The 19,738-nt window shown below is 33.8% G+C and overlaps 1 protein-coding gene across 1 annotated transcript in view; it reads right to left on the reverse strand.

Moving 5' to 3' along the window:
• The window catches only part of PAPD4 (PAP associated domain containing 4), a 69,931-nt gene that overhangs the window by 5,012 nt on the left and 45,181 nt on the right, over positions 1–19,738 (reverse strand). The window contains exons 9-10 of the mRNA XM_012664479.1: positions 15,422–15,465; positions 5,560–5,696 (exon numbers count right to left, since the gene is read on the reverse strand). Coding sequence (XP_012519933.1) covers positions 5,560–5,696; positions 15,422–15,465 — 181 coding nt within the window. The remainder of the gene's footprint in view (positions 1–5,559; positions 5,697–15,421; positions 15,466–19,738) is intronic.

Consider the following 19,738-nt stretch of genomic DNA (forward strand, 5'->3'; position numbering starts at 1 on the left):
TGGGACTACAGGCATGTGCCACCATGCCCAGCTAATTTTTTTTTTATATATATATTTTTAGTTGTCCAGCTAATCTCTTTCTATTTTTAGTAGAGACGAGGTCTCGCTCTTGCTCAGGCTAGTCTTGAACTCCTGACCTTCAGTGATCCTCCGGCCTCGGCCTCCCAGAATGCTAGGATTACAGGCGTGAGCCACCGCACCCGGTCTATATATACTGTTTACTCAATACACAGTATACTCAATATACTCTTATTGCTGTATATCAGATACAGCTGTTAATAAAATTTCATTCAAGTAAAACAATTTCATCAGCAGTCCTGAAGATAAATTATCCAGTCTTTATTAATACTAACTACATTTTTTTTCTTTTTTTCCATTCACCACTGATCAGAAGGCATATATTTTGTTTTTTAAAGTTTTTTTCAAATTTCTCTACATTTCTAAGTTATTACAAGTATTTTTTCCCCAAGAAACATACTAAAACATGTATGACCACTCAGCCTTATATAAGACAAAAATTAAGTTGATGAATAGCTGATATCTTTTTAGCAGTATTTAGCTTTCTCTACCATTTCAGCAAGCAGAGAAAGACTATAGCTCAGGACCTTCGAACACTCACCTTATACTTCTCTTTATTTATCAGATAGAGAATCTACAAGAATATAATCGTGGGTCCAGTTTGGCATTTGCTTCTGGAAATTTGCTTAATTTCTACATATTAAATATGCAAGAAAAATACTGCATCTTGTGAAGTCTGATCATCACAAAGCATCCTGAAAGTGGGATTTTTATTTTGTTCTGATCAAGAGGAGTTTGTAAAATAGTTTATTGCAGTTCCATTAGTATGGGCTCCAAACTGAAAAGGAGCACCCTGCTCTATTACTTCAAATGTTTCCAAAATTTTTTTAAATATAACAATGTAAAGGAGAGAGTTATATAAACATATACCTGAACCAAAGTTATAGTATTAAACTTTGCATTACTTCACTTTGTATCAGTTAAGTCAAATTTTACTAATAAAATGAACTTTTTCCTTGAGACTATTTTTTTTAATATCAGCTTATAGGACAATTGAATCTGCAGAATTAAAATTGTAAACATTACTTTTAAAGGGCATAGATTTTTCTTTCAGAAGAGTTTAGAATATTGAAATACTGTATCCCGCTGTTAAATTATTAACCCGACTTTTATTTCCTTAAATCAAAGGCACTCTATCTTCACTACTACATTTCTATTAAAACTTCTTGAATTTACATTACATGCCACTACTTGGTTCTAAACTGGGTCACAGAAACAGTATGTGATATATATTACATATATATATTCATTTTCTTGATCATCCCTAACCATGAATCATTTAAGCTTCAACCTATAATCAACCCAGGTAATGCAATTACTTAAAATGACTATATCATTTGAAGTACTTCAAAAAGACAAAAAAAAGAATATTTTGAATCATTATCATTTAGACCAATTCAATCCACTGCATTTTCAAAGAACTTTTAAGTATTTCTAAATTACTTAATATTTCTAATCATTACAACATGAGGGCCAGGTGCAGTGGCTCACACCTGTAATCCTAATACTCTGAGAGGCTGAGGCAGGAGGATCACTTGAGGCCAGAAGTTAAAGACAAGCCTAGGCAACATAGTGAGACCCCATCCCTTTTTTTTTTTGAGACGGAGTCTCACTCTCTTGCCTGGGCTAGAGTGCCATGGCGTCAGCCTAGCTCACAGCAACCTCAAACTCCTGGGCCCAAGCGATCCTCCTGCCTCAGCCTCCCGGGTAGCTGGGACTACAGGCATGCGCCACCATGCCCAGCTAATTTTTTCTATATATATTTTCAGTTGTCTAGCTAATTTCTTTCTATTTTTTTTTTTTAGTAGAGACGGGGTCTTGCTCTTGCTCAGGCTGGTCTCGAACTCCTGAGCTCAAGCAATCCTCCCGCCTCAGCCTCCCAGAGTGCTAGGATTACAGGCGTGAGCCACCGCGCCTGGCAGAGACCCCATTTCTTAAAAAAAAAAAATACCATCTATCTGCTGACAACTCCTAAATATATACAGCCCTGCAACCTCGCTCCTGAACTCTAGGTTTGTACATCAAACTGATCTACTTAATATCGCCACTTGAACATCTTATACGTATCTCAATCTTAAAATGTTCAAAATCAACAATGCTCATCTCTAGTCTTCTCCATCACACCTAAGAGCAATTCCATCCTTCCTATTGCTTCGGCCAAAAAAACAGAAGTCATCCTTGACTTTTTTCTTTCTCACTCCACATCTAATCTGCTGCAAATCAAAATACATATGGAATCTGACCATTTTTCATCCACTTCTACTGCAACCATCTTCATCCAAGCCACATCATTTCTCTTAGACTACTATAATATTCTTGTAAGTAGTCCCCCTGCTTCTGCCCTTGGCTATCTTCAGTCTATTCTTATCCAGCAGCCAGAATGAACCCGTTATAACCTAGATCAGATAACATCATGTCTTTACTGAAACCTCTCCAGTGGTTTCCCATATCTCCCAGAGGGAAAGCCAAACTCATCAGAATTAACTAAAAGACCCCATATGATTGGACTTCCTGAACTCTCTGATGTCATTTTCTTCTACTCTCTTCTAGTCACACTAGCCTCTCTGCTGTTCCTTGAACATATTACGCAAACCCCATCTGAAGGTCTTTGCACTTGCTTTTTCTTTTGCTTGGAAAGCTCTTCTCCCAGACAGCCACATTAACTCACGCTTTCCACTCCACCAGGTTTTTATTTGAAAGTCCCCTTTTCAGAGTGGGATTTTCCCTCACAATGTTAGATATTAAATTGCAATACTATAGGTATTAAAATTGCAACCACTAGGCACACCAGAACCACCTTTTTTGCTTTTGCTTTATTTTTCTCCACTTAACCATAATCTAACACAATATACATTTTGTTTATTGTCTATCTCTCCATACTCCGTGAAGGCAAAAATTTTTGCATGTTTTGTTAACTGCTATATCCCCAGTGCATAGAAAATAGCTTGGTACATAGTAGGCACTCAACGAATATTTATTGAGTAAATAAAAGAAACGAGAAGAAAGAATCAGAATAAGAAAGGAGATAGAAAATTTGGGCCTTCATATTTCCTTAAAGATTCATGTATTTATGTATGTATTATTTTTAATTCAACAAGCAGACCAGCAGTAATGACATACAATTAGGTATCTAAGTAATAAAGGGGATTATAACCTTTTAAGGTTCCTGGAATCTACAGTATTCTATGAGTCTTTAAGACATTTATAACTTGAATTTTTCTTTTATTAAAATAAAAAATGAGTACATTTGGATTGTGTTTTCTAAAATCCCTGGGTCACCTGATCCTTTTCTCCTATCTTGTTAGTTCCCTATTCCCAGATATAGTTCTAAAAACCTGGCTTCATTTTAATAATTTTCAGCAGCAAGGTGTGAGTGAAGTAGGTAAGAAAAATTAGTAGATTTAAAGGACCGTATAAAACTTCTACAAGGTTTATACCATATATTCAAGCATTCCCTAACTGGTACTTAATTCTTTGTCTTTCAGTAAAGAGAATTTTTTAATTAAATACTTCAAAGTTCAGAAGAAATCGTTACAAACATTTTAACAGCTGCCAGAATTCTTTTATAAGGCACCTAGCTCATTACCATGGCTACATTCTTGGCTGTGCTCCCTACAGTCAAATTTCTGAAAATATCTCATAGGAAATGACAAATATACTATATGATAAAGTTTCAAAACCTCTTTCCAAGCATCAGCATCCTAGCCAGTATCATTTGGTCCAATAAGCTAGCTCTCATTAATATTAAACTAACACACAAACCTACACATCTACCATCTTGTTTCAGTTCAACAAAGCAGCTGATTTTCAAGATATTTGTATCTAGATACTCTGATCCTAAATATACATGGCAGAAATATATTTTTCTTCTGTGAATCATTTTCCCCCTCCACAAATACCACACAATCCCTAACTTATATAACATAATAGATGATGCCAATACAGTCTAACAATTAAGAAGGTGGTTTTGAAGTCACACTTGAATTTGGATTCCAGTTCTCCCATGATCTGGCTGCATTTCTGTGGGCAAGTTTCATGTACACGAATTCCCTAAACTTGACAGGGATCATTGTAAGGATTAAATGAAACCCACAGGAACCAATCAGTATACTACAGGATACTAGGTAAACACTCACTAAACATTCGCTATTGTTATTGCAGTGTCTTCAAAAGGAACTCTAGGATAACCATCAAAACTTTATAGTCTCTGTACGTCCCATGTCTCACACAGTCTTTAATCTTTCTTCATGTGAATATAAATGAAGGCTCCTTTCTTTTTATTCTTGTTGCCTGGACTTGCCAGATCCTGATAATTTTTAATCTGGATTATTGTAATTTCATTCTTACAGAACTACTTTCCTCCAGCACTTTTCCTACTCCTTTTCTTAACCTAATTCAGTAAGCTTCTAGTCACTTTAAGGATCTTTGAATCATGTCCAAGATCTCATTTTCTACTTCGACATTAGTACTTTTCAAGTATCCACTATCTGGCACTGGGCTAGGTACTGGGGACCCAACTGCAAACAAAACTGGCACAAAGTCTGGTATAAGCTTTATACTGAAGAATTTGAGTAACATTTCTTCCTATGTCCTACATTTCAAATCATCTCATGAGTCAAGTTTCTTTAGAGCTACCTGCATCATAGCAGAAAAGACAATATCAACATTGCAATAAAGTACCATAGTCAAGTATGACGTTTGCAGTCAAATCTTCTGAAATACTACCCTTACTAGCTATGTGATCTTGGGCAAGTTACTTCCTCTCTCTACATGCCTCACTAGTAAAATGGGCATAATAATACCACATCATATGGTTATTACATACATTGAATGAGAAAATAAATATAATCTCCTTTGAGCTATTTTTCCCACCTAGTAATAGCAATTTATTATTATTACTATTATTCTTTATTCCCCTTTCCAAACTTCTTCAAAGTGGTATCCTATGGTCACTATACCCACCTCTAACTTTGTACAATTCCTAAGTCTTCTCTTTTTTTCCTTCAAGTTTTATATTCTTTGATTTGTAGATCATACTAACACAGCTATTTATTCGGACATCAAGTATTAAATAGATCTTTTCTAAGTTATCTTGGTTGTGTTTTTTACTATGTAATTTAAGTATTTAAAGTGCACTTTTACTATTTCCTAGAAAATAGATGTTCCAAACAACACAGCACCTACTTAGAACCAACACTTAAGGCCTACATAGGCCCTACTATGGAATATGGCGACTTAACATAAAATGAGATCACTACTGAAACCAACTAAAATTGGGCTTATTGAACTACAATGTTTTTTATTGGCTAGGAATATGAAATCTATTTAGTTTCTAATAATTAGTCATTACATATTAAATTTTATTAACTCTATATTTCTGGACAAGTTTACAACACTACAATTGACAAATACAGCTTCCAACCAAATTCACAGCACTCACTTATATATAAATGAGTAAACACAATTTAAAGTTTTACTTACTCAAATTCTGTAGCATAATATTTAAGAAAGCCCAGTAAGAGTTCCCCAAGATTTGATTCATTATTTGAGAGGTAAGGAGGAACATTACATGGAGCTTGATGTACAAGGTGCAGCTGTATAGCGGGACTAAAAGACTCCTGTCAAAGAGAAAAAGTCAAAAAATGTAAAGCCATTTAAAACACACACTAAGAAACTTTATAAATCCTTATCTAGGCTCTCTGAAGAAGAGAGAAGAAATTTTCTCTATGTCGCCAATTTCAAAACTTAAAGATTTTCTTCCATCAAAGATTTTACCAGTATTTGCAACAGGCCACAATATATCTAAAAAACTAAGATATTTTAATTCTTGGTTTTAGTATATCACTAAGTTAACCAAATAGATCCCTATGGTAGTAAAAGGTTTTCTAAGTCATAAATAAAACCTTACTACACATACCAAGATTCCATCCAACAACATATAAATTTCTTCATAAATATATCTAATTCTTATTTCTAAAAGTTGTACTTTACGTATGAAGGATATATCAAACATAAGGTTATGAGCATTTTCTAACTACCACTTAAAACTTCTCTCAAAGGCCATAACAGTAACTTTAATATATGAATAGTAGTACTCATACTAATTTTAAGATTTTAAGTTTTGCTTTGTTTTTGTATTTTGTATCTTAGAGGGAACAGAAGATAAATGTTCAACCTGAATTAAATGTGAATAGACAAAGAAGGCAGGGAGAAGAAGACAGGAAACATATCAACAAGCAATATTCAGCAAACTTTTACCATAATATTTATAAAGGAGGATATTATTTGCTTGCAGTAGAGGCACAAAGACATTTAATACAAAGAACACTAATGGGTACTTATTCTTTATGCCTATGCCATTCATTTTTCAGATCTGATCTTTCCTCTGTTAACAGCAAGTTAATTTTGCATATTTCTAGCTCTGAAATATACAAAATGAACTACAGAGATTCTCAAGTAACATATATCAATAAGTTAGAAAATAATCTTTCTAAGGTAATATGCACAGTACCATCAAAAATGATTTTCTATTATTTTCCCATTGCCATCAGGGAAGAAATGAATTTTTTTAAAAAAGCAATTGGTTAAGGCAAGCAGAATGACAACTACAGTTAAAGTTCCCAACTATCTAAGAAATCAACCTTGGGTTTACAGAAAACAATTTAATTAAAGACATCTAAATAAGTCCAAGTTGAAAAATAAAGACTGGTACCAGAGAGAAACAGGGTAGTGCATCATTTCATGCTAGTCCCAAAAAACCATCAGTAAAAACAAAGGAGCAAGAAATGAAAATATCCCTTCCCTTGCCCTCTTACCTGTAATTCTATCTATAATTTTTAACTACCAAGAAGTGATTATATTTCTCTCAGAATAAAAACTCTATTTTGACCAAATTCATAAAGCTGGCACTCCTAAACTTAGCACTTCTCCTTACATTTCTAACAGCTGTAGTATTAATCACATTATAAAACTCAAGTAGAAATTTTAAATCTAATGTAAGACTGAGGGGTGGCGAAAAAGTAGAAGAGAAATCACAATTTGCAATAAAGAGTAAAGGCAGAAGGAAGAATAACAGATGAACTGCCTCTACCCTCTTTGTCTATTTTTTTTTTTTTTTTTTTTTGAGACAGAGTCTCACTCTGTTGCCCTGGCTAGAGTGAGTGCCGTGGCATCAGCCTAGCTCACAGCAACCTCAAACTCCTGGGCTCAAGAAATCCTTCTGCCTCAGCCTCCCAAGTAGCTGGGACTACAGGCATGCGCCACCATGCCCGGCTCATTTTTTCTATATATTTTTAGTTGTCCAGATAATTTCTTTCTATTTTTTTTTAGTAGAGACAGGGTCTCGCTCTTGCTCAGGCTGGTCTCAAACTCCTGAGCTCAAAAAATCCACCTGCCTCGGCCTCCCAGAGTGCTAGGATTACAGGCGTGAGCCACCAAGCCCAACTAACATTATTTAAAATTATAAAATTTAAATGTTATTCTCTGGAAAATCAAACAAAACGCATAATGCAGATCAAATAATAAGGAAAGTAAGTCATTTTAATAGCTTCTGCTCTGAAAGCTTCTTACTAATTTTGATTCCTAGAACCTAGCATAATAAGCATTAAATTTATGAACTGATGCTAAAAAAGAAGTCATTTTCTTACCTGGAGTTTAAAACTGTTTGCAACTTTTTAAAATCTGTATTTTGTTCAATAATTTAAAGAAAAAGATCAGCAATTGTGACATTAAAACCAAAGAGTTGTGAAATCTAGTCTGTTAAAATGCTAAATGATCTTGGACCAACAATTTGCCACTCTCCTCTTAGCTCTACTGTTCTTTTTCATGGTAATATTAAAAAAAGGGGTCATATCATCCTTACTGAGGGAGAAATGAAGGAGAAATCCAAACCTAAAATGAAAAAGATTAGGATGCACCTAAAAGAAGTTACAAGTAAACAGGAATTCCATCTATCCTTAAGAAATCCCTAGTTGTTAGTAATCATTCACATTACAGAAAGATTCTCTGCTTTAAGACTTCTACAAAGAATTTCTTTTAAAGGGAAATCCTCCAATGCAGTTACGTGTTTAAGAAAAATACATGCTACTTCAGATAGGATAATAGGTGCAGAACTTAAACTAACATTTTAGAAAGCACATAAAGAGCAACCCAAAAGTCAAAGAGAAAAAAAGCAGTCTTAAAATTGCAAAGTCAGGCCTGGCGCAGTGGCTCATGCCTATAATCCTATTGCTCTGGGATGCCAAGGCAGGTGGATTGCTTTGGATTGCTTGGGCTCAGGAGTTCAAGACCAGCCTGAGGAAAAGCAAAATCCTGTTTCAATTGAAATCAGAAAAAATTAGCCAGGTATGGTGGCGCACACCTGTAGTCCCAGCTACTTAGGAGGCTGGGGCAGGAGGATCACTTGAGCCCAGGAGTTTGAGGTTGCTGTGAGTTAGGCTGATGCCACTGCACTGTACCCAGGGTGACAAAGTGAGACTGTCTCCAAAAAAAAAAAACTGCAAGTCAAGTGCATGGAAAAGCAATTTAACTGATAACATCTATTTCTTTAATAAACGAATTTTTAGATTACCAATATTATTGCTGTTTGATCATTCAAATAAAGGGAAGTTTTTTTTTTTTCTGAGACAGTCTCACTCTGTTGCCCAGGCTAGAGTGCAGTGGTGGCACCACAGTTCAATCTCCTGGGCTCAAGTGATCCTCCTGCCTCAGCCTCCCAAGTAGCTGGGACTATAAGTGCATGCCACTGTACCCCGCTAACTTTTCTATTTTTAGTAGATGGGGTCTCACTCTTGCGCAGTATGGTCTTGAACTCTTGAGCTCAAGCGATCCTCCCTCCTCGGCCTCCCAGAGTGCTAGGATAACAGGAGTGAGCCACCGCACCCGGCCTGATATCTTATTAATATTTTGAGCTTCTAATAACCAAATGATATTTAAATACGTTGATATTTTTGAAGATACATAATCTTTTGTTTCTCTTCAATGTCATCAAGTTAAAAAAATTTAAATAGAAAATCCCTTGAAAATATCTGAAAGTCCTACTGCTTTTGTCCATACAATTGCCTGCCAAAAATGGCAAAAACATCTTTTGCCAGATTCCATCATTTTTCTGTGGCTATATCATAATATCTTACTTTACCTTCAAAGTTTAAAATTTGGACAATTAAGCACTTTTTGGAATAAGTTAGACTGGCTAAACTTCTATGTGGTAACTGTTCTTTAAAACAATACAAGACTTAAACAAAAAATGACGACTTTCAATCTCCAGGCAAACAAATTTAAGTTGCATAATTTCCTAACAGTATGAATTCTTGAACCCTAGAAATAAATGTTGAGGAAAGTCCCAAAGAAAAGGAAAACTGAAATGGAATGTTCTGCCTGAATAGACAAAGAACTGAGTGATATGTTGAAGTTCCTGCCAAGCTATCTTAATTGCATGCAGGTCACCACTAATCTGGTGATGTATGTTAAAAATTAATCACTAAATTTCCTTTAAATTTATCTTATTTTAGTACATTTTAAAAGTTTTGAAATCAACATAAGTATCTAACATAAAATAGAGGTACTATAATGAAGTGGCTGAGAGCATGGGCTTTGAAGTCAGACCTATGTTTGAAACATCGTCCTTCTATTAGCTGTGTGAACTTAAGTTACCTACCTTTCCTCAGCTTGTTCACTTATAATAATAGTACTTATACGATTGTTATAAGGACTTATTATTTAGTATATGCCACACATCATTATTCCTCTGTCACCCAGACTGCTGGAGTGCAGTGGCCTGATCACAGCTCACTGTAACCTCAAACTCCTGGGCTCAAGAGAATCTCCCACCTTAGCCTTACCAGGACCTGGGACTATAGCGCATGCCAACATGCCTACCTAATTTTTTTGTTTTTTGTAGAGACTGCATCTCGTTATGTTGCTCAGGCTAGTCTCGAACTCCTGGCCTCTAGCGATCTTCCTACCTTAGGCCTTCAAAAGTGCTAGGAATACAGGCATAAGCCACCGTGGCCAGCCTAGATAATTAATCCCTTCATCGTGTTATATGCATTTTAAAACGGAAAAAAGTTGCTATATGTGTGTATAGTCGTCCCTAGGTATCCTGGCAGGGAGGTGGTTAAATTGATTCCAGGGCCCCCAAGGATGCTAAAGTTCCCTATATATAAAATGGCATAATATTTGCATATAACTCACCCACACCCTCTGATATACTTTAAATCATCTCTAGATTATTTATAATACCTAATATAACATAAACACTATGTGAATAGTTGCTACACAGTATTTTTATTTGTATTTTTTATTGTTGCATTATTATTTCTTATTGTTTTCTCCCGAATATTTCTGATCCACATTAGGTTGAGTCCAAGAATGCACAACCCACAGATAGAAGGGCAACAGGCATATCTCATTTTATTGTACTTGGCTTTATTGTGTTCTGCAGATATCGCATTTTTTACAAATTAAAGGAGTGTGACAACCCTGTATCAAGCAATCTATCACCACCATTATTTCAACAACATGTGCTCACTTAGTGTCTCTGTCCACATTTTGGTAATTCTTGCAATATTCCAAATATTTTTATTATTATTATATCTGTTATGCTGAACTTTGATATTACTATTGTAATTACTTTGGGGTGCCACAAACCACATCCATATAAGAATGGCAAACTTAATAAATGTTGTATATTCTGACTGTAACACCAACCAACTGTTCCCAGTCTCTCTCCCTCTCAGATTTCCCTATTCCTTGAGACACAATATTGAAGCTAGTCTGATTAATAACCCTACAATGGCCTCTAAATATTCAAGTGAAAGGAAAAGTCACACATCCCTCACTTTAAATCAAAAGCTAGAAATGACTGGGCTTAGTGACGAAGGCATGCAGAAAGCCAAGACAGGCCAAAAGCTAGGCCTCTGCCTCAGTTAGCCAAGTTGTTAATGAAAAGGAAAAGTTCTTGAAGAAAATTACAAGTGCTATTCCAGTGAACACACAAATATTAAGAAAGCAGAAGAGTCTTATTGCTGATATGGAGAAAGTTTTAGTGGTCTGGATAGAAGATCAAACCAGCCACAACATTCCCTTAAGACAAAAGCTAATCCAGAGCTAGGTCCTAACTCTCTTAAATTCATTGAAGGCTGAGAGACGTAAGGAAGCTGCAGAAAAGTTTGAAGCTAGCACAGGTTGGTTACAAGGTTTAAGGAAAGAAGTTATTTCCCTAACATAAAAGCACAAGGTGAAGCAGAAAATGCTGATGTAGAAGATGCAACAAATTATCCAGAAGACCTAGCTAAGATAACTGATGAAAGTAGCAACACTGCACAACAGATTTTCACTGTAGACAAAACAGCCTTCTATTGGAAGATGCCATCTAGGACTTCCGTAGCTAAAGAGGAAAAGTCAATGCCTGGCTTCAAAGGACAGGCTGACTCTACTGTTAGGGGTTAACGCAGCTGGTGATTTTAAGTTGAAGCCAATGCTCATTCACCATTCTGAAAATCCTAGGGCCCTTAAGAATTATGCTAAAGCTACTCTGCATGTGCTCTAGAAAGGGAACAACAAAGCCAGGATGACAGTATATCTGTTTATAGCATGGTTTACCGAATATTTTAAGCTCTCTGTTGAGACTCAATGCTCAGAAAAAAACATTTGTTTTTCTTTTTGTATTTAGAGTCTCCCTCTGTTGCCCAGGCTGAAGTGCAGTGGCATAATCATAGCTCACTGTAGCCTCAAACTCCTAGGCTCAAGTGATCCTCCCGGCTTAGCGGCTTAGCTTCCCAAGTACCAGGGACCACAGGCATATATGCTAACATGCCCAGCTAATTTTATTTGTTTTTTTAGAGACAAGGTCTCACTATGTTGCCTAGGCTACTCTCAAACCCCTGGCCTCCAGCAATCCTCCTGCCTCAGCCTCCTGAGTAGTTGGAATTACCAACATGAACCATCATGCCAAGCTACAAGGCTGTTTTATAGTTAACGTTTTTTAAATTAAGTAGGAGTATACTCTAAAATAATGATAAAATTATAGAACAGTAAAAACTAGGCAAAAGGAATTTTTCAGCTCCATTATACACTTACGGGACCTCTGTCGTAAATGTGGCCCGTCACTGACCGAAACATCATTATTTGGCACATAACTATATATGTATATATGTAAAATTTAAGGTGTTTTTAACATATAACTACACAAAAGAGCTCTACATTCTTAGAATTCTTTATTTCATAACTATAAAAGAGAGAGTTATTTTCTTACATTCTGTGAACATAAATGGCTTCCTAGAATACCAAGATACTGTTAGGGAAGGAAATAAACAACTAAAAAACATAAGTTATCTTAATAACTCTACCTAACATAAATCTAAGTAAACCTCATAATAACATGTTTGCATTAAAATAAAGATCCCTTCATAAGTTTAACCTCAGTTTATAAATTTAAACATTCTCAGCTTCGTTTAACTCAATAGTAAATACTCTGCCCTCTATCACTTACATAATTTTTAAGTCAATAAAAATTAAGTAGTAATAATCAATAATTCCATACTATAATATAGCTTTTAGAGATAATGATGTTTATAGCCTTGTATCCCTTTCTTTCACATTTAATATCACAACTGAATTGAAACACACCAACTTTTGTTGGTATGTTAAATATTTTAACATAAATTTTGAGAAAATAAGAAAATTACTAAAAAGGGCATAATATACTAGGCAACAAATTTATTCCATTCCAAAACTGTTTTCTGTTGTTTTAAAAATAAAACCCTACTTTATATTAGCTCGAATTTAAAAGAACCTGTGGCTTCCTTTGCAAAGTTGTTTGTGTTACTATAAAATTTTAAATCATTCCCAAACTTATTTATACAAGCCGAAATTTTGCCATATCTGCTTTCCTTAAATAAAGGTGTATCTCTATGAGAACAATCAGATGTACATAAATAAAATGTAATAAACAGAAATTCGATAAAATGATATGTTAGTGAATACTACTGTACTATTGCCTTCCCCCAAGAAACACAGTATATTCAAAAAAATACCAGTACAGCTTGGATCAATCATATAACCTTTCTAAGACCTAGTTTCTTCATTAGTGAAAGAGGATTAATACCTTGCAAGTTTATTTGTTCAGGATTAAAGAAACTGTATGAAATTTACAGTGTGCTAACATATAATGGATAGTAAATAAATGATGGTTATTATTAGTAATAAGAAACAAGCTGATTTGCTTGCTCCATCAGTTGGACTACTGAAGAAGTGCTCAGTTTCATATAAAACAAAAAATCCTATATAAGAGGCAGGTAGTTAAGTCCTTATCCATGAAAACATCAATCTTATAGTAAAGGTAAGGGGGTTTAAATATTTATGATGGCAATGTAACCACACCTGAATGCAAACTGGGACATTCCTAATCTAGCAGGTCTTGCCAGTAGTATTTTTTAAGGCACTGAGGCTGGGCTAGTTTAAACTTGTTTTCTCATTACAGGTATAGAAATAAGATTATTAGCAAAACAGGGATGGAGAATGTAAGGCCAGTAATAGTGAATATGAACAGAAGTTAGGACTCCATCATGGGGAAAAGCTGGATAATTAGAAAAATTAGAAAAAATGGAACAGAAGTGAAAATGAGACTGTTCAAACTAGAATATATTAGTATGAACCTGGGTATCTTATTATAAAAGCAATACTTCTGCCCCCAACCACTGTACATTAAACTGATATTTCACCAGTATCTTACATTAGTAAAAAGGGTTTTAAGTGAGATTTCTGCAAAACTATTTTTCAATATACGATAATGGATTCTTTTAAGGATAAATTTAACTACTGGATTCGTTGTATGCTGAAAAATATATGCAGCTCTTTCTATACTGAAACTTGGGTCTCACAGAATTATAAGGTTGAGAGAATAAAATGAAACACATGGCCATTGTCCTGGACCTTTCAGTATAAGCTAACAATCAATACCTTATAGAGGGAGCAAAACATTCAAGAATAAAGCCAAAAAGTTCAAGTCACTTCTATTTCTGTACTTTCTGATTCTTTCATTTTTCATAATGTTTAAGAGAGTATAAAGACTGATCCTTAGCTATATTAGAAACTCATTGTAATAGTTCATAACAGCAGAAATTAGTTTTTAAAAAGAGGAAAAGATAGATAGCCAGATGCCAAAAGGTTCTTGTCATAGTCTCTTCTAATAGATAACCCTCCAGAAAATGGGAAATCCTCACTACAACAAGGCTCTATTACAACCAACCTTTATTATCCAGTACTTTTCATGTGTATATTATAATAATAACTGATGGTCAAAAACAAGAACATCAGTTCTTCTAAATTATCAGAGATTAAACTAGTAATATATTTAATTGATGTTCCATGTCAACTATGTTTACAATATTTTGTGTGATACAATAAGTTCCTTGAAAACTCATCATCCAAGTTGGTTATTACATTCTCCTCTGTAATATGACCATTCAGTAAGTTTAGAAAACAGCAAAACAGCTCTTCTTATTATAAGTATGTGAAACAGACAAAAGTTTTTGGTTTCAGAAGATTGGTCAAACTTTCTAAACAATAAGCTTAAATATTATTTTCAAATAAAACCAGGAACAAGGATGACTATGGAAGAAAACAGAAATGATAGGACTATAAAACAAGGCAACAGAATTCTAGAGAAAGAACACAAGAAAACTGAGAAAGAAACACAGGATTCATACAGATTATGAATGTGAACATTACTTAGGATTCTCTAAACTCAAATTGAGTATATGCTAAATTTTTTCTAGTAGGCACACTTCATTTCTTGAATGTTTCCAATTAATTTCAGCAGGACTCTTAATATTATGCAGACAAGAATAGTGTACTAATGTTACCTCTTTCGGTATATTATTTGGCAAAACCAAACGAAAGTAAAAAGATCGTTCAACTTCTTTTTCCCCCGCTTTTCAAAGTATAAATATACTGGGCTGAAAAATTTCTAAGTTACTAACTAAAGAAATGCTATAAAACTATACTTTAAAATAGTATGAAGAAAACTAAAATAAGGCCAAATGGGCCTTGACCGACTGAGTATATTTAATTTCCATTATTGATAATCATCAGCATGCAAAAAAAATTCCACCATTAACATAATTGACCAGATTGTCAGCCAATAACCAAACAAAATATCAGAATTTTCTGAAAAAGTATATGAAACATTTTAAATGTTCTAGTGGCCAATGCCTCAGCCTGTACAGAAAATGTTATCACATACTTAGCCTTACTATTTTTATATTTACATTAATACTGCATATAATAGTTCTACATACACTTGACATAATATGTATTATAATAATTTATAAGAAACACTTACTGGGTAAATTTTTTGGAGGGATGGAAGGATGGGTTCAGGTAGGGCTATAAAAAGAAAAAGTTTAAAGCTTCCGTGATTCACATGATTCAATTTACAATGCAATAATTTGTCAGCTACACCCCAGGTAAGAGACTACAAGGGTTTATGCTAAAAAATTCAACAGTTTTCATATATTTCATGAAATTAACCCTAATCCCTAAACATTCAAATTTAAAATATATCAAAGTTGACAACTGAAGATTTTCTTAATAAACTATATATTCCTATGTAAACCAACATTCCTTATATGGTTTTAAAATAATAGGCTATCAGTAAAAGGATACATGTCATCTGGTCTAACATCAGACATACACACAAAATAAGCAAGACAAGGATTGTTCTACAGATACTAAACGGACATTGCTAAGATGGAAGCAGCTATCCAAAAATATATTTTTAAAAGTATAGGCCAGGCTCAGTGGCTCATGCCTGTAATCCTAGCATTCTGAGAGGCCGACATGGGCGGATCGCTTGAGCTCAGGAGTTCGAGACCAGGCTGAGCAAGAGCGAGACCTCGTCTCAAAAAAATTAAATAAATAACTAAATAACTAACTAAATAAATAAATAAAATAAAAAAGTATACTTCATTGATACTATATTATGGGAGAACAACACTTCTATCACAATTGTTATTTATTATTTAATTTCCACAATATCAAAACTGAAATAGTTCCAGGAAATTGATGTACTTCAAAAATAAAATAAATAAAATAAAACAGAATAAAAGAAAATCTTCAACTTCATTAATACATTTTTTAAAAGAAAACCTCAGTAAAAGTTAGAAATCAAAATCAGGAGATTTGCACCAATCTGCTATAAAATAAAATTTCACACAAAGCAATCATTATCCTCATGTTACCACTGTATTTTTTGTCATTCTTCACTATTCAATAGTTTTAAACAAATCCAATCTCATTAAATGCATTAGCAGTGATTTCACATCACTATAATGTAAGTGGAATAATATAAAAAAGCAAAGTGTCTAATATTCATAAGAACTATAAAATATGATGTACTAAGTATGGTAAAATGCAAGTAATATTTTCAAGATTTCTTTAGTGTTAGAGAAACCAAATGTATTACAATATGATATGCTTTGTATTTAAGAATTAGAAACACATTATATATAACTAAATAAACTCGATAACAAAGAATATTTAATTCACTTTTAATCTGCTATTTGGCAAAAACTTTTAAAGTGACTTCTGGAATACATCCATGTACATGTAATCAACCATTATGACCAACTTACATGGTCTCCAACTATAATTACAAGGGTATAAATTCCTATCACTTAGTATAAAGTAGGATGCTTTATTTAAATTTCCCTTCTGTTTCAAGCTTCATCCCCAAGTTGAAAGCTGGAATAAAATAAAGTTCTGTGACAGCCTGTACATTTTCAGTATATGACTAAAAATATTAGAAAGAAAAAACTCACTCATTACTTACCAGAATCACTCTTAGGAAGTAAGATATATTTCTACCCTCTGACCCCAGACATTTAAATGCTCAAAATTCCAGAAGACACTCCAAGTAAACTCAAGCCCCAGTCACTTTAATTCTAAATGTCTCTACATTTTATTAACACTTTTTAATGGCTTTCTTATAGTTTTAGCTTTAATACAGAAGTCAAACTGGAAAATCTTATTAGAAATTAGTTTACTTAAAAATCTGAATTTCTTTCCCATTGAATACTCCAGTAAATTAAAATTACAATAAAAGGATTAATAAAGATTATAGAGAATTAGAATAAAGAAATTTTAGCTCATTCTAAAAGGATAACTAGAATGCTAGGAGAGAAAAACAAATACTAACCACTTGTTAAGGATTTTTCAACGGACAAAAAAGCCTTTCTAGAACTAAGCAATTTGGAAGCTTGGAAGCAGGGATATTATTCAGTAAATTCTTTGTCTTACAACCTTCAAGCTTTCTAAACACTAGTCATTAGAGAAACAATTAGTGTACTATGGCAGTTATTATTAACACTGTCCTGAAATTAATCTCAAAGAGGTCAATAATTTAAATGTTTATCTTTCTTCAAAGCAATATAAATTCTAAAACAATCTGGCTATATCACGTATTCTGACTTCAGAGTTTTGGACCATAGGTTTAATTTTAAGTTTCTCTCTCAAAAGCAAAATAAGTGGGGGGAAGGAGAAAAGAAACAAAGAAAGAAAGAGAACTCATTATTCCAGTAATGCCTCAAGTATAGCTAATCTATCAAGATTTTACTTTGCTTGCAGTTCAGATGAAGACTTGATGATCAGGAACTCACAAATTCATACCCATAAACTTTTTATACTGATTTATCAAAAATTCAACTATTAAAAAAGCAGATTGGCTGGGAGCAGTAGCTGATGCCCATAATCCTAGCACTCTGGGAGGCCGAGGTGGGAGGATAGCTTAAGGTCAGGAGTTCCAGACCAGTCTGAGCAATAGCAAGACCCCATCTCTACAAAAAATAAAAAATATAGCTGGGCATGGTGGCGCACACCTATAGTCTCAGCTACCCAGGAGGCTGAGGCAGGAGGATTACTCGGCCCAGGAGTCTGAGATTGCAGTGAGCTATGATGACACCACTCCACTCTAGCTACGGTGACAGAGCAAGACGACTGTCTCCAAAACAAAAACAAAACAAAAAAGCTGATTTTCAATAGTACTAAGCAACCATTAATTTTGAAAATGCAAGGACAATTTTAAAAGGCATACCAGACAGTTCTGTACCTGGGAATATGGTAAATATTCCACAAATGTTCATTAATGTTATTATTTCTAACCAATGGATAATTTTGCCTTTATCATTAACTCTTAATCTTAGAGTGTCATTAAAATCTCTTCTCAATAGGTTTTTCCCCTCATGCTTTGATCAGCCATCTTTTCAAGTACATGTAGTCTATTACTGACTATTAAAATTTATTTCAGGAAATGCCTTAATCTTTTTAACCTTTCTACACATAGAGTCCCTGTTTCCTACCTCTGTTCATGGCAGAAAAGATATTAAAGCATTTCCTAAGTTAAATAAAAACTTAAAGGTCATTTAATCCAACTGTTTATGTTACAGATGAGAATATTAAGATCACAGAGGCACAAATAACATGATCCAAATCACAAAAACTAGTTGTTTATGACAGAGCTGGAACTGCTCAATACACTTTGCAGGCTCTGTATGTCCTTTCCCCTCATAGTAATGTGATACTGCCAAGAAAAGCAACTACCTATTTTAATCACTCTAATTTCTTCTAGGGAGGAGTAGCTTTAATATGCCAGTATAGAGTTACATATTAGCTCTAGGTAGCTTGACGTCCTTCAAGACAGAGCTAGGAACGGCTGATTACAGTGTCATTAGTTACAAACCACCTCAGTAAATGGGACCACATTGTCAAAAATATGTTTAACAAAATCTAAACCAAATTTTAACAAGATTTCATTACACTGGCAAAATACTAATGTTTAAAATTTTAATTTGCTTGCAAAACCATGCAGGGGCACTTGTGATTAAAGTACATTTTTCTAAAGAAGTCAATCAAATTAAAGTTTTAATGTAACCGGTAAGAATGGAGAAATAGGGCACATATTCTGGATGTTTATGTGTGTTAAATGCTTTAGTCAAATCTAATTTTTAAATCACTACTAAAACTATGAATAGTCACTGATTGAATGGTGGTATATGGATGCTATATTAGTCTTTATATTTTATATATATTTTAGAAATTCTTATCTATTCAATTTTTAATAAAAGTGAACTGCAATACACAAGAGGACAAAGTTCACTTTTAAAAAACCAAATGTAATATATGTTTCAGATTGAACTGTAAAACTGGACAAAAAATGATTAGTGACATATAAAGTAGTATCTAAAACAGTCAGTCATATGTTTCAAATCCTTTTAGAGGAGCAAATAGATCACCAAACCAGAATATATCAAGACTGGTCAGCAATAAAAAAATACATGTGTTAAGATTAGCTTAAAATATTTTAACAATGAAGAGGAAAATTATATTAAACCTCTGATGACTGATTAATAAAATGCTGGTCCATTTAAATTATTTCAAGTCTCTCTTGATAAGTCAAAACAATTCATTTGATTCTATCATTCAAAAGTAAATATACTTCTTATTTACTATATACTATAAAACATCTACAAGTATAAAGAAAACAAATCCAACTGTTCATAAATAACCCCTGCTAAAATTCTGGCACATACCTTTTCAGTATTTGTAAACATATAAACATAAACAACACATAGTTACTATTTTTAAATAAAATTAGCATCATGGT

This window comes from Propithecus coquereli, unplaced genomic scaffold (assembly GCF_000956105.1).
Source record: "Propithecus coquereli isolate 6110/MARCELLA unplaced genomic scaffold, Pcoq_1.0 Scaffold9, whole genome shotgun sequence".
In the NCBI taxonomy this organism is placed as follows: domain Eukaryota; kingdom Metazoa; phylum Chordata; class Mammalia; order Primates; family Indriidae; genus Propithecus; species Propithecus coquereli.